Source organism: Saccostrea echinata, unplaced genomic scaffold, assembly GCF_033153115.1.
Source record: "Saccostrea echinata isolate AGI-Se365-2 ecotype Australia unplaced genomic scaffold, CSIRO_AGI_Sech_v1 ptg000027l, whole genome shotgun sequence".
NCBI classification, from domain to species: Eukaryota; Metazoa; Mollusca; class Bivalvia; order Ostreida; family Ostreidae; genus Saccostrea; species Saccostrea echinata.
The window spans coordinates 2,352,414-2,367,348 of NW_026889776.1; the positions used below are offsets into that span (position 1 = coordinate 2,352,414).

The 14,935-nt window shown below is 32.6% G+C and overlaps 1 protein-coding gene and 1 long non-coding RNA gene across 2 annotated transcripts in view; both read left to right on the forward strand.

The window, feature by feature from the left end:
• The window catches only part of LOC133193301 (serine/threonine-protein phosphatase with EF-hands 2-like), a 30,761-nt gene extending 19,262 nt beyond the window's left edge, over nucleotides 1-11,499 (forward strand). Inside the window, exons 7-14 of the mRNA XM_061329248.1 lie at nucleotides 810-846; nucleotides 1,785-1,934; nucleotides 4,014-4,094; nucleotides 8,620-8,805; nucleotides 9,349-9,604; nucleotides 9,998-10,161; nucleotides 10,409-10,493; nucleotides 11,174-11,499. Coding sequence (XP_061185232.1) covers nucleotides 810-846; nucleotides 1,785-1,934; nucleotides 4,014-4,094; nucleotides 8,620-8,805; nucleotides 9,349-9,604; nucleotides 9,998-10,161; nucleotides 10,409-10,493; nucleotides 11,174-11,487 — 1,273 coding nt within the window. The 3' untranslated portion in view covers nucleotides 11,488-11,499. The remainder of the gene's footprint in view (nucleotides 1-809; nucleotides 847-1,784; nucleotides 1,935-4,013; nucleotides 4,095-8,619; nucleotides 8,806-9,348; nucleotides 9,605-9,997; nucleotides 10,162-10,408; nucleotides 10,494-11,173) is intronic.
• Nucleotides 5,803-6,759, forward strand: LOC133193300 (uncharacterized). Its single transcript, XR_009721896.1, has 2 exons — nucleotides 5,803-6,021; nucleotides 6,172-6,759. It is a non-coding gene; the product is annotated as an uncharacterized LOC133193300 (long non-coding RNA).
• Nucleotides 11,500-14,935: the final 3,436 nt, after the last annotated feature.

The following is a 14,935-nucleotide window of genomic DNA, read 5'->3' on the forward strand; positions in this document are numbered from 1 at the left end:
GACATTCTCAAGTTAAAGTTGATCCTTTTTGATATTGCCTCATTTGGGAGAGTGGGGGGGGGGGGGGGGGAGTAAGTGTTTCTAAAACATTTCTTGTCTATAAATGTATGAGTGTCTATTTGACATAGACATGTTAACTTGTTAACTCAACTTGTTAACTCAATATGTTAACTTCTTGTTGGCAAGCTGTAAATTACAGCCAAATAGAGCCTGTTATCTGAATTATCGCAGATGGAAATGTCACATTTTTCATATGATTGATGGATTAAATAATTGGTGGATCAAGATTCCAAAGTTATGTCCCAAAATTCAGATGTCTTTTTCAGAAATTAAATTACTTGTAATTAACTGTATCATCATAGCATTCTTTAAGTTCATGCACTGTTGGCAGATTAGTTCACATCTGTTCCAAGCTGCATCTCATCTCAAATGATATGTTGTTGTTTATAGCATAATATTACATAGACTATCTAAAATTTATTTTAAAACAAATGCCAAGTATTCACTGTAATTTTGTTGAAATACAACCTCTGGCCTTTATCATTTATTGGTTAAATCTTATTGTAAAGATTGAAACGTACACATTATATTCAGGGATTTATGTTCTGACAACACAGTCGACTAAGCACCTTCCAGTTGTTATTGTTCTGTAACTGTCAATCATCAGGTCTTTGTGTTGATAAAATTTTTGAATTAGTTGATTTCATATTACCAAAGCATATTCTGTGAAACAATTCCATTCTAAAAGGCAATTTAGAATTGAAAACAATATTGATATAAACATGCCAATAATTCACTCTCTTTTTCAGATACGGATTTGTTAAAGAACTGGTGAAAAAATACTCCGTAAGTGTTGAATGTTCTTCAATAATATTTACCTGGAAATATTTATATGGAAGCAGTTATATACCTTTACATGTATTGTGTAGATTCAGACTCAAACTGTGGTCATCAGATAGAGATTTGAAATAACTAATGTGTGATCTGTAAAAGCGAAATGAGTGCTATTTAGCCATGAGCTTCTTTTATATGTGTTTAAAATGTTCAACTGAATTGCAAAGCAAAATCAGGTCAATTGATCAGGTGTCTGTCTGTCTCAAAATTTTTTTTAGCTGTTCGCGTCAATTTTTCATTGTGATATGTGTCCTATTCAAAGAATTTCTTCAAGTTTTGCACAAAAGATGATCAAAAAGAGGCGATTTAGATAATTGGTATTGACCTTTGACCTTGACATTAAACCAACAAAATCATATGTAGTAAGAGTGACTATGTACCAACTTGATTTGACCTTGACTTTTTCATTTGACTTTAAGATTAGTAAATAATAATATTTCTGTCAAAGAAGGTTTCTTAGAATCATTATCTTCAGTTTCACATGTAGTTAAATGAAACTATAGTTGAATAAGGGTGATAATACCATTGAAATTTGTATTAAAGTGAATTGAGATGTTTTTAATAATGCTTTTAAAGCCAACCTAGGCCTTAACATTGATCTTGAAATGTAAATGAAAAGGCTGTAACCTCTGTTGTGGATAATATCATGTCCTAACTGCTATCTTCAAATTTCATGGATAGGTACATTATGTACATGAAAAATTAGGATTGTGACATTGTTGAAGACCAAGTTTATTGTTGACTTGTTTCTGTTTCAATTTGCATAATAAACAAGTTGTTTAGGGCTGATAACAAAATTTGAAGATCTGATTGTATTAAACATTTGATGCTTCAAAATCTTATCTTTATGATGATTTCTTGTTTTTTTTTTCTCTAATTTTTGAGACTAGATACATGCAAGCAAAGTCATCCACCTGTTTGAGGATGTTTTTAGTTGGTTACCAATAGCAACTATTGTTGACTACAAAATTCTTGTTGTACATGGTGGTGTATCAGACACCTTGGATCTCAATTTCCTGGCAACCATAGATAGGCACAAGGTATATTAAAAGAATTGTCTGTTTTACTTTTCCGAAAAAAATAATTCTTGTACAGAGGTATTAATTGCCTTTGTAAAACCATGAGGCGAATGTTTGTATGCCCTGCCATGAATATGGCCAGGCATATTGTGTTTGTATTGTCCCTCTTTCCATTCTTCCATATTTCCATCTGTCAGTCAATCACACTTTGCATTTAGCTCAGTTTCAAAGAAAATATTCAAGATGTATCAATCCTTATATGCTGATACATATTCATGAGAGCTATTGAAATGCATCAACTTCATCTACCTTGACCTTTCCTTTGATCTTGACCTCACTTTCATGAATATGTGTATTGCTCAGTCTCAAAGAAACTATTCAAAAATTTTTATCAAACTTCATATGCTGATATGATGATGAGAGTTATTCAACTGCATCAACATTCTTGGACCTTGACCTTTCCTTTGACCTTTTTCTCACTTTTCTTAAATTTGTGCTTAGCTCAGTTTCAAAGAAACAATGGTACTCAAGATATTTTTATCAAATTTGATATGCTGATACATATTGATGAGTTCTATTCAACTGTATCAACATATTTTTACCTTTAAGTTCCTTTTACCTTGACCTCACCTCTCTTAAATTTGTGTTAAGTTCTAGTTTCAAAGAAACTATTCAAGATATTTTTATCAACTTTCATAGGTTGATATAAATTAGTGAGAACTATTCAACAGTTATGGTGTAAAAAAAAATTTGACCTTAACCTTCCTATTCACCTTGACCCCACTTTTCTTAAATTTGCATTTAGCTCACTTTCAAAAAAACTTTTCAAGATATATTTATTAAACTTCATATCAGCAGATACATATTGGTGAGAGCTATGCAACTGTATCAATATTTTTGGACTTTGACCTCTATGACCTCAACTTTACTGTTCTTGAATTTGTCTCTGCTCAGTTTCAAAGAAACTTTTTCAAGATATTTTTTCAAAGCACATTTACTGATACGTATTGGTGGGAACCTTATCAATTGTGTTCAATTCTTTTCTTTTTTTTTATCTTGACCTTCCCTATGACCTATGACTTTAGTATTTGTTGTGTTTACAACTCAGTTTCAAAGAAACAATTCAAGATATTTTCATCAAACTTCATACACTATTCAAATTGGAAAGAGCTATTCAACTGTATCATAATTTTCTGACCTTAACCTTCCCTGTGACCTTGACCTCACTATTCCTCATTTATCCTACCTTAAAGAAAATATATCTAGTGAAAGAAAGAACTTGTTAAATAACAAGTAACACTATGTAAGCGACTATTCCAAGTTTCTAGGAGGCATGGTCTTAAGTTTCTTGAAGACATGACCCCCTGGGGCTAGGATTTGAGTCATAATAGTTCAAATCTGTACATAAAAATTTGTAGGAAAATATTCTACAGAACAGCAATGACAAAATTACAACAGTAGAACTTTGCATTACTATATCATGCAGTACAAATTCATCTGTCATGCCACAGGGTATTTAAATATGTCATTATGATTGAAATACTGTAAACATAGTGTATACAGGGTTATTTTTGCCTCGTCTTATTTTCACCCTTTCACACCTGCAAACAATTTTGCCCTGTTTTGAATTCACTCAGATACAATTCTGTTTTAAATTTTCTCAATTGTGACAAGGGGGGAAGTTAAGGGCAAAAATAAAATGGGGTTGAAAATTATCCTGTATATTTCATTTACCCATGTGTTCTTTTTCATTCTTTTATTGGAAAGCAGCATCCACTAAATCAAAGATATAGCTAAGTGTCTTTATCTGGATACACAAATTTATATCTAACACATTAAAATATGTGCTAAGTATAGTACATGCTAGATATATTGCATTTACAGTATTTAATTAACATAGAAAAACACCATGTTCAAAAGAATAATAAGTAACCAATTTTGATATGAAAATAATCACTGAATATAGACATACTTAGTTGTAATTTTATTGTTCAGCAGTTATAATGTATTTGTTAAAGTTATGATTTTGTGGGATTTATATAATTTTCAAGCTATATATTGTTCATATGTTGATCTATCAGTACAAGTCTTTAATTTCAGTTTCTTTCAATTTTACACCCACCAAGAGGGGGAAGTGACACATCAAAATTAAGTGATACTGAACTCCGGGAATGGAAATTGGTAAGAATATACATTGTACCATATATTTTTACAAGGTACCAGTACTCACATTTTTGCAGTGTTATACAGTTACTGCTTATATTAGTTCTTTTAAGCCACTAGCATAATAATCAATTATTTTCTCCTTTCTTTAAGAGCTTGTCATTATATCTTGTCTGTTATGGTAGAGTTTGTCATTATATCACATGTCTGTCTGTTAGAAGTTGTCATTATATCACATGTCTGCTCTGTCACTTGCTTGTCATTATATAACATGTCTGTTCTGGTAGAGCTTGTCATTATATCACATGTCTGTCTGTTAGAGCTTGTCATTATATCATATGTCTGTTCTGTTAGAGCTTGTCATTATATCACATGTCTGTTCTGTTAGAGCTTGTCATTATGTCACATGTCTGTTCTGTTAGAGTTTGTCATTATAACACATGTCTGTTCTGTTAGAGCTTGTCATTATAACACATGTCTGTTCTGTTAGAGCTTGTCATTATATCACATGTCTGTCTGTTACAGCTTGTCATTATATCACATGTCTGTCTGTTAAAGCTTGTCATTATATCACACGTTTTGTTCTATCACTGCTTGTCATTATATCACATGTCTGTTCTGTTAGAGCATGTCATTATATAACATGTCTGTTCTGTTAGAGCTTGTCATTATATCACATGTCTGTTCTGTTAGAGCTTGTCATTATATCACATGTCTGTCTGGTGGTGTTACCCGTATGAAATTTAGAGGCGTATTACGCCTGGACTTTTTGCAAATCCTGGCGTACAAGAGACGTATTCTTAAAAATACGGTTCATTTTCAGGCGTACACGTATTTTTGCCAGAAATACGTCTCCTTTTCTCCTGGCGTAAATTCTTAATCCAGGCGTATTTTTTTCTTAGTCTCTTTCGCATAGGGAAATAAAAACTTAGAAAATTTCAAAAGGCGTATTTTTGGAAATCCTGGTGGATTTTCTGACTTAGTCCTTATTATTAAGAGAGCTAGATAAAAATTTTACTTAGACAACTTCATTCTCCTTTATGTAAGTATTGAGTTGCTTTTGTGATACATGTATTAAAATTAACCCCCAAAAAAGTATTTACTCCACATGTAAACATTGATTACATTACAATATTGCCTTTGTTGTATTCATTGTATTTATTAAAGCAATTAATTTTAGTAAATTATACTATTTAATCTTAGATTACTGTGCCATCCCTGATTCCCAAATTTAAAAAAAATGTTTAATATTATTTCTCTTAACTAAGATGATTTTATTTCTCACAAACTTAGTATATTCTTTCATTAATGTTTTAGTGGCTTAATATAAAATAGCATTTAATTAAATGAATATTTAAGTCCTTAGTTTTAACAAAGCACTATAGCTGATGCTAAAAATAATTTTTCAATCAGTAATTGCATGATCAATGTCTCTATAATAAAACAAAATATAGATGGTATATTCAGATAATATTACATTACCATCTACTTTCTCTTCCCTTAGAGTCTAGAACCAGTTGGGATTAGGCTAATTACTTACAGATGTGTTGAGCATGTTTAGGAACGACTTATCTGTAATGTTGTAAACCTTTCTAAGAACGGCTTATCAATTTATATCCGGTTTCTCTAGAGCAGTTCTATTATCCACCCTAATCTTTAAAATAAAAGTATAATTCATATAGAGAAAACATCTTGTGTAAACATAAATGAATTTTTGTTGTTGTATTCTTTAACAATACAGAATTCTTTTTTCATCAAATTTACATAATGTACTGATTAGATCTCTCGGAAATGATAAAACCGTTTAGGTAACAAGGGGGTTATAAACAACAGCAATATTTACATCCAAGTATTTGCGCCAATTTTAAACCACCAGGAAGGTCATGCCAGGAACAAAGAGATTGGAGAAAGCGGCAACGATCGAAGCACAGATGGTGAAGAAGAGGTGATTATTTTGAAATGCATTGCATAACATTAGATTTTTTTACCTAAAAAAATAAGACAGATGCATTTGCTTGATTTGCAGAGCCAGATGTTCATAATTGAAATGGGTCAGTATGACATTGAGTATGTTCTTATGTTTTTCTTTTTCCAGATCATAATCCATAGGATAAATCAGTTGGGCGATCAATTGAATGATGAAATAGTCCATAAATACTTGAATTTAAGTGAAGAAAAGATCTTGCGAGAGTCAAATGACTAGAATTGCAACATTTTCCATAGATGCATGCCAATGAACTGCAGCTGTTGAGTGTAGCATCAGGAATGAAGTGTATTTTCAATGCCAGGAGTTATAAAACATGAAAAACATCTTTTTGTGAATATTTCTATGAAAATGTGATTGGAGAATATAATAAGAAATGTGAATGACAAAACTGCTTGTGAATTGCATCTTTTGTGCCAAATAAGGAGTACAGAGAATGGCAGGATTAATCGGCATGATTCTCAATAAAGTGATTTCACTGTGATTATTGGAATGTTGCAACTGCTGACTAAACTAATATGTCAATCTTGTAGGTTAAAATACTGTGAAACAGGAAAAGTTAATGTAAATCTAGCATGTGATGTGACTGTGATTTGAAACAGTAAATGTTCGATTCTGATTTTTAATCATTTCTCATTCACATTTAAGCATACTGAAAAGTATTAATAAAATAAAAATTGTGTATGATTGTAAGCTTAATTTGTCTGATCTTTTTTGTATGTGTTTATATGCACTTAGACTCCTAGTAATCTATGTACTAAAGTACTTTGTACTTTTATATTTATGTTGGTTGTAGTCCCCATAGCTGTGATAATATTTAATTTGAAATGAATATTTAAGGCAGGCGTATTTTTTATACGGGCGTATTTATTTTACGGGTGTATTTATTTTACGGGCGTATTTTTTTTTATTACGGGTATGCTTGAAATCTAGGTATAATTCTATTGTTAAAATTTCCAGGCGTATTTTGAATTTCCAGGCGTACTCATTTACATATTTCGGCTAAAAATACGGTAGGATTACGCCTCTTGTACGCCCGTATTTCACTTTATACGCCTGCTTTTATGTATTCATTTTAATGGAGAATCCACCAGGATTTTAAGATTATAATACGCCTGGATATTTTTTGAAAATACGTGACTAAAATTTCGTACGGGTTGTTATATATTACATGTATTTTCTGTTTTTGCATTATATCACATGTCTGTTCTGTTAGAGCTTGTCATTATATCACATGTCTGTCTGTTACAGCTTGTCATTATATCACATGCCTGTTAGTTGCTTGTTATCATATCAGCATGTCCATTCTTAAGTAACTATTAACCCTATGTTGATCAAATTTGCATGGAAGATACATCTAAGGATGTACACTACCAGAGTTGCTTCAGATGCTGGATCTGACCTACATTTTCTGGATGAGTGACCAGGTTAAAGTTTTTCGAGCAGGTTCATTCTTAAGTAACTATTTGTTCTACCTTTACCAAACTTGCATGGATAATACATCAAAGGATGATCACTACCAGGTTCTTCAGATGCTGAATTTGACCCACATTTTTCCAGATGAGAGACCAGGTTAAAGTTTTTGGAGCAGTTTCTTTCTAAAGTGACTATAAGCCCTATACTAATTAACTTTGCACTGAACTGAAGATACATTAATTGATGTACACTACCATGGTTGCTTTATATGTGGGATTTGACCTAGATTTTCCAGATGAGTTAACAGGTAAAAGTTTTTGGAGCAGGCCATGACCAGGAAACTATAAAGCCTTCCTGAACCAAACTTGCATGGATGATGCATCAAAAGATGCACACTACCAGAGTTGCCTCAGATGCTGGATTTGACTTACATTTTTCAGATGAGTGACTAGATTAAAGTTTTTGGAGCAGGTCCATGAGCAAGAAACTGTACAGCCTATCTGAACCAAACTTGCATGGATGATGCATCAAGGGATGAATACTCTGAAACTTGCTTACTGTAAGATGTTGGATTTGACTTACCTTTTCTGAATGAGTGACTAGTTTAAAGTTTTTAGATAAGTCCATTGCTAAGTAACTGCAAGCACTATTAGACCAAAATTGCATCTAGGGATGCACACTCCTAGATTATTAGTTTAGTGTGGGACCTCCCCTTACTTAAAGACAACATTTGTTGAGGTGAGCTCTGTATTCTCTGATTCCTATGTTTTTACCAATATTAACCTTGAAATAAATTTGAATGCCATTTTAATGTGTCTAGTCATGCTTTTCAAGTGTGTATGTGTGTGTTTGTGGGGGGGGGGGGGGGGGGGGATTCCTTAAATAATGCTTTGGGCTAGGGTTATATAAACATATGAACACAAATGATGTTTACAACCATTGAATTATTTTATTTTGGATAACACCTTATTGTTATTACTTTGTTATTTTTAAGCAGGAACTGCTTTGTGTAGAGTAATATTTTCTAATAGAAACACAGATCAGTTAGTAGTATATACTTTTTACAATCAGATAAGAGTTCAGGTATAAACTTCTGTCATGAGCATACAATAACATGTTCAATGTATGACAAATTATCTTTAGATTTTAGACATACTATGGAGTGATCCACGAACAAAACATGGTTGTCATGACAACACATTTCGAGGAGGAGGAAGTTACTTTGGACCTGATATTACAGATTTTATACTGACAAAACACAAACTTAAACGAATTATTCGTTCTCATGAATGTAAGCCTGATGGATATGAATTCACACATAACAATAAGGTTTGTGTTTAGATTAACGATTATATCCTTATTTTGCTTTAAGCATGTTAATTGTTTTATACACATGTTAATATTCTTTTTTTTTTTTTTTTTCATTTTCTGATTGTAAAGAAATATCACAATTAATTACAATTAGATTCATGTACTAGTATCCTTATGAAAATGAACTGATTCAGGTATTTAAAAACATGAATTATAAATTACTATAATTTAAAGTCTTACTATATGATTGTCAATCATTATTCGTTCTCATGAATGTAAGCCTGATGGATATGAATTCACACATAACAATAAGGTTTGTGTTTAGATTAACGATTATATCCTTATTTTGCTTTAAGCATGTTAATTGTTTTATACACATGTTAATATTCTTTTTTTTTTTTTTTTCATTTTCTGATTGTAAAGAAATATCACAATTAATTACAATTAGATTCATGTACTAGTATCCTTATGAAAATGAACTGATTCAGGTATTTAAAAACATGAATTATAAATTACTATAATTTAAAGTCTTACTATATGATTGTCAATCATTTCTTGTAGGTATTAACCATATTTTCTGCCTCTAACTACTATGAGGAGGGTAGTAACAAGGGAGCCTACGTGAAGCTGCATGGATCGGACCTAGAGTACCAGCTTGTGCAGTATATGACCAGCAAAGGTGCCAACAGAAAGGTCACCTTTGCTCAGCGAGTGACAAAAGTCGAATCATCTGCTATTGTCAATCTTAGAGAGAAAATCCTGGGCTCTAAGACAGAATTTCTGGAGGAGTTCCACAAACTAGACCCTGAAAAGACAGGTTATTAACATATTACATATATTACTGGTAAATGGAGGCTGCAATTTACAAAGTGTTTGATTTGAACTTTCTTTGGATTAATGAATTGTCGGAAACCCACAGTTCATTATTACTATGTTCCTCTCTGCATCAGAGAGAAATGGTGTAATCAGTGTGGTTTTCAGACAGTGGATTAATGCAATGTATCTTTAAGAATTTGCAGGAGGGCTTTCCTAAGCACATCTCAAAAAAAATATGTAGATGCAATTTGATACAATGTAATGACTTAAGTTCATTATGTATCAATCTGATGAAAACCAGTCCTGATGGTGATAGGAGAGAGGGGGTTTGTTTTAAATCAGAGTGATTTTATGAAGTGAAGACTTTTTTTTTAGAAGTACTATATATTAACAGGAAAAGTGACACAGCATGATTGGTGCACAGTAATGGGGAGCATTCTAGGAATGGACCTCCCATGGAGAACCCTAAGACCTAAGCTGGCACGGTGTGATGAGAATGGAATGGTGGCATATGATACAACATTTGAAGAGATGAGAATTTATCACCGCTACAGTGGGGTACATAATAGATCATATTGTCACATATATTCTTAATTTCTAGTTGCTTTTTAGAAGTTTTTACACAAAATATTTCTCATTCTTTGAAAGAACTATGGGAGCAGAAATCCCCAGTCAAAAACTATGCATTCATGAACATTTCAAACTGCAGGTTTTCTTATAGCTGGTTTTAAATTGGTCAAGTTTTGTTAGTTCTTGTACATGTGTGGTTTAAATTAAAATACAGTGTGTAAAATTTATCTGGCAGAATGGTCCCACTGTGACAGAAATGCTGTACAGACAGAAGGACAATCTGGAGAGTCTGTTTAGAATTCTGGATAGAGATAATTCAGGTTATTATATTTCTTAGTTTTAAGTAGACTTTAAGATTTCTTTAGCAAGAGAGATAGAGAGAGAGAAAGAAGAGATATCCGAGTTGTATTTTTTTTCCTGATATAACAGAAAAAGAAATGAATTTTTCAGATACAGAACATCAAGAATATCAACTTAGAATATACAATGTATACAACTTTGGCCAACAGTGAAAAATGATTTGTTTGATGTACTCCAACCGACCCATTAAAATTGCCCCTCCCAAATCTTTTTTCAGTACTTCAAATTCTTTTTTTTTAAAATAGATTATCTGTAAATATTGTTTTTAAAATCAGGATCTATCAATTTTCTAATTAAGATACTTTTTAGATTAAAAGATTTTACGGAAATAGATAGTATATTTAATTTGTTTAGCTGTCAGGTGTCCATAATGAAAATTTCTAAGTCTGTGGTTTATAAGCAATTGTCAAAATGTTAGAAAATATTTAAGAAAAATAAATCTACCTATCCACCTTGAAAAATGTGGGTCGGAGTAAAATTCTTAATGATGGTCTAATTGTACTGATTACATTATTTAAATACTTAAAGAAGACTAGTACATGCATAATTTTTTCTACATAAAATGCAGTACCATAAGTGTAATTATTATCTTATGTATCATTAAATTAGCTATTTTCATTTTGTTATCATTAATTAAAAGGACAAATTTCAATGGAGGAATTTAATGAAGTTATCCAACTCCTTGTGAAACAACAGAATGTGAACTGTCCACTGGACCAAATCTCGGACATAGCAAAGAGCATTGACTTAAATCATGATGGGAAAATAGACTTTAATGAATTCCTGGAAGCTTTTAGGATTGTGGACAGTTATGGCAAATTCTCGGAGGTCCAGCGCCAGGAGCTCATGTCTATCAGTTCAATGGACAGTATCATGAATATGAAGAACTGTAGTTTTTCTATGGGGACCAAGAGAAGAGTCTCAAACCTGGATGATATCAAAGAATTCAAATGAAGATCAAGACAATCAAACATCTTTTAAATTAGAATTACTTGTTTCTGCAGATTTTGCTATATAGTCATGGTTTTATGAATAATTGTCTTGATGTTTTATGAATATATTTTTTTAAGTTACTAAAGTTTAGGATGTCCATCCATCATCCTCACAAGCCAGGGGTCCTGAGTCAACACGTTGCTGTTGGACCCCTGGCATATTTCATTCAATATTCGTGGGCTGACTGTAGCGATGTCTTGATGTCTTTTGGAAAAATTACAAATCTTGATTGTTTTTATTATCTCTCAACCAATCACATAAAGCCATTCTATGATAAACAACTTGTAACACGTGCATTTGAGGTGTCAACTGAATTCTTATCTAACTATTTATGAAAGCTTTAATTTGATTGGTGCTTCTCAATGAGAGAAGCAAGCCCACGAATATTGAATGAAATATGCCAGGGGTCCAACGGCAACGTGTTGACTCAGGACCTCTGGCTTGCGAGGATGTCTATCCATTAGCATATGACAGTCTTGTGTACCTTAGTTTTGGAATCAAAAAGTCTGTGATTTTTTTTAATCCTTCATTTTCAATGTACATCCTCTTAAATCTGTACAAGTTTGGAGCTGTGTCTAGCTTTTTAATTGTAGCAATTTTATGTCTATTTGCTTTTCCATTATCATATTTGATTTAAGATTATGAAAAACAAACCAAGAACACCTCCTAAACAATTTAAATTATTTATTGGAGAAACATATATCATTGAAATCCAAATGCCAAATTTGTAAGCTAATCTCCTTAGAAAAAGACTAGTCTACCATTTGCACTATACAAAAGTAGGGAGTGTGATTGATGCATGAAGTATTCAAACAATACATTGAAGATTTTCATTTCTATTAATTTTATATGAACCATTTATATTCATTGTTATTTAATTGGATATCAAATCTAACTTCATGAGTGAGACAAGATTTTTTTTTATGTTTTCCCAAGTGCAAAACACAAGTGAAAACATTATAAAAAATACAATTTAATGAGTAAAAAAGATTCCATGTACAACTACAAAACATTGAATTTTCTGTTTATTATATCTTATTTTTCGGTTTTCCTTTTGTCCCTGAATTAACTGTTACTTATTGAATTTCATAATACTGTGTTTAATTTAAGTGCATAAGAATGATGCAAGAAATAAAGCACACAATATGTTTGAATAAATAGTCAACTTTAATTTAACCCTATTATGATAATTTTAACACAAAATAGATGCTGTCATAAGACAGTAAAACCAACATGTAAGAGTTTGCCCCTAAATGTACTTTCCTCCATACCTAGGTAACTAACAAAAAAGCCATGATAGTTATTCCATAATTCATGTAAATATATATGTATTAAATTGAACATAAAATGTTCAGGTGAGCATGTGGGCTATGGGCCTCTTACATTACTATTTTATGTACAGTGAAGCCTCATTAATCCAGGCACCAATTATGTGGACGCTTCACCTTTCGGACAAAATTTTGTGGGGAACAATTTATATTTATATTTACCAAGTATGTTTCAGTTATCCGGATACTTCATTAATCCAGACAATTTGCTTAGAAAAACAAGTGTCCAGATTATCAAGGTGCAACTGTAGTAAACTCATTAGTCTGAAATCAAATAATTTAATGAAGCATTGATTCTGTTTAGAAAGGTGTTTTGGGGAGAAAAAAAGCTTTTCATACATTTTAAATTTTTAGTCCCCAGTTGTCAGAAAAATTAAATTGCAAAAACCAGTTGCACATCTACAGGACACCACCAATTACATACTTCATAAAATGAAAGAGTAGTTCTGGGAAACAGAATTTTGGAAAGTATGTGCTTTGTTTATCTGCTCAACACTTAGGAGCAGACAGAATTATTTAATAGAATGAATGCATTTTTACTATTTTATCAATAGAATCCCACCCTTGCACCAGAACATCTCACCCAGGGGGCATGAAACTCACACTTCTGGAAGAAGCATTCTTGTTTAAATTATTATAACTATACACTTGGTTTCTTTGCTTCATAATCAGGAGAAGAAATGAATATTTTCAAACAAATTATGCTTTTTATGCTCCCGGATCGAAAGATCTCGGGGGTATATTGTTTTTGTCCTCTCTGTCTGTCTGTTTATCTGTTTGTTTATCTGTTTTCTGTCTGTTGTCAACTTTAACCTTGTCCATAACTTTTGATTGGTTGGAGCTATGACTTTCATATTTCACATGTGTATTCCTTGTGACAAGACCTTTCTTTGGGTACCATCATATCTGACCTTTTGACCTTGACCTTGGAGTTTGACCCACTTTTGCAAAATTTTATGAGACTTTAACCTTGGCCATAACTTCTGAACAGTTGGAGCTTGGGGTTTCAAACTTCACATGTGTATTCTTTGTGACAAGGCCTTCCTTTGGATACCAACAACTTTGACCCTTTGACCTTGACCTTGGAGTTTGACCTACTTTTGAAAAACTTTAACCTTGGCCATAACTTTTGAACGGTTAGAGCTAGGGCTTTCATATTTCACATATGTAATCCTTGTGACAAGACCTTCCTTTGGATACCAACTACTTTGACCCTTTGATCTTGACATAGGAGTTTGACCTACTTTCGAAAAACTTTGACCTTGGCCATAATTTTTGAATGGTTGGTGCTACGGCTTTCATACTTCATATATGTAATCCTTGTGGCAAGACCTTTCTTTGGATACTAACAACTTTGACCTTGACGTTTTACTTACTTTTAAAAAAAATTTAACCTTCGCCATAACTTTTGAACAGTTCCAGCTAGGGCTTTCAAATTAAACATTTTTAGGTCACCTGAGTCACTCAGGTGACCTATTGCTATCTGTTTTTGTCCATCGTCGTGCGTCCGTCGTCGTTCGTAAACTTTTGAACATTTTCAGCTTCTTCTCTGGAACCAGTGAACCAATTTCAACCAATTTTGGCATATAGCATCTATGGGTGAAGGGGAACAAAAATTGTGAAATTCGTGGCCCCTGCCCCCCTGGGGCCTGAGGGGTGGGGCCAAAACCATCAAAATTAATGCAATCTTTAAAAATCTTCTTCTTTACTCCTGGACATCAAGCAGTCAAACTGTTGGCATGATTGTAATAAGCATTGAGCCCTCTACCAAAATTGTGAAATTCATGGCCCCAGGGTCAGGGGTTCTGGTGTTAGGGCGGGGCTATATAGATCATATAGTGAAAGTGCATTATTTCTTTGAAAATCTTCTTCTCTACTCCTGGGTATTATTGAAACAAATTGAATACATAGTTATGATAAGCAAGAGTGACTCTATCAAAATTGTGAAATTCATGGCCCCTGGGTCAGGGGTTATGGTGCTAGGGTGGGGCTATATAGATCATATAGTGAAAGTGCATTATTTCTTTGAAAATCTTCTTCTCTACTCCTGGGTATTATTGAAACAAATTGAATACATAGTT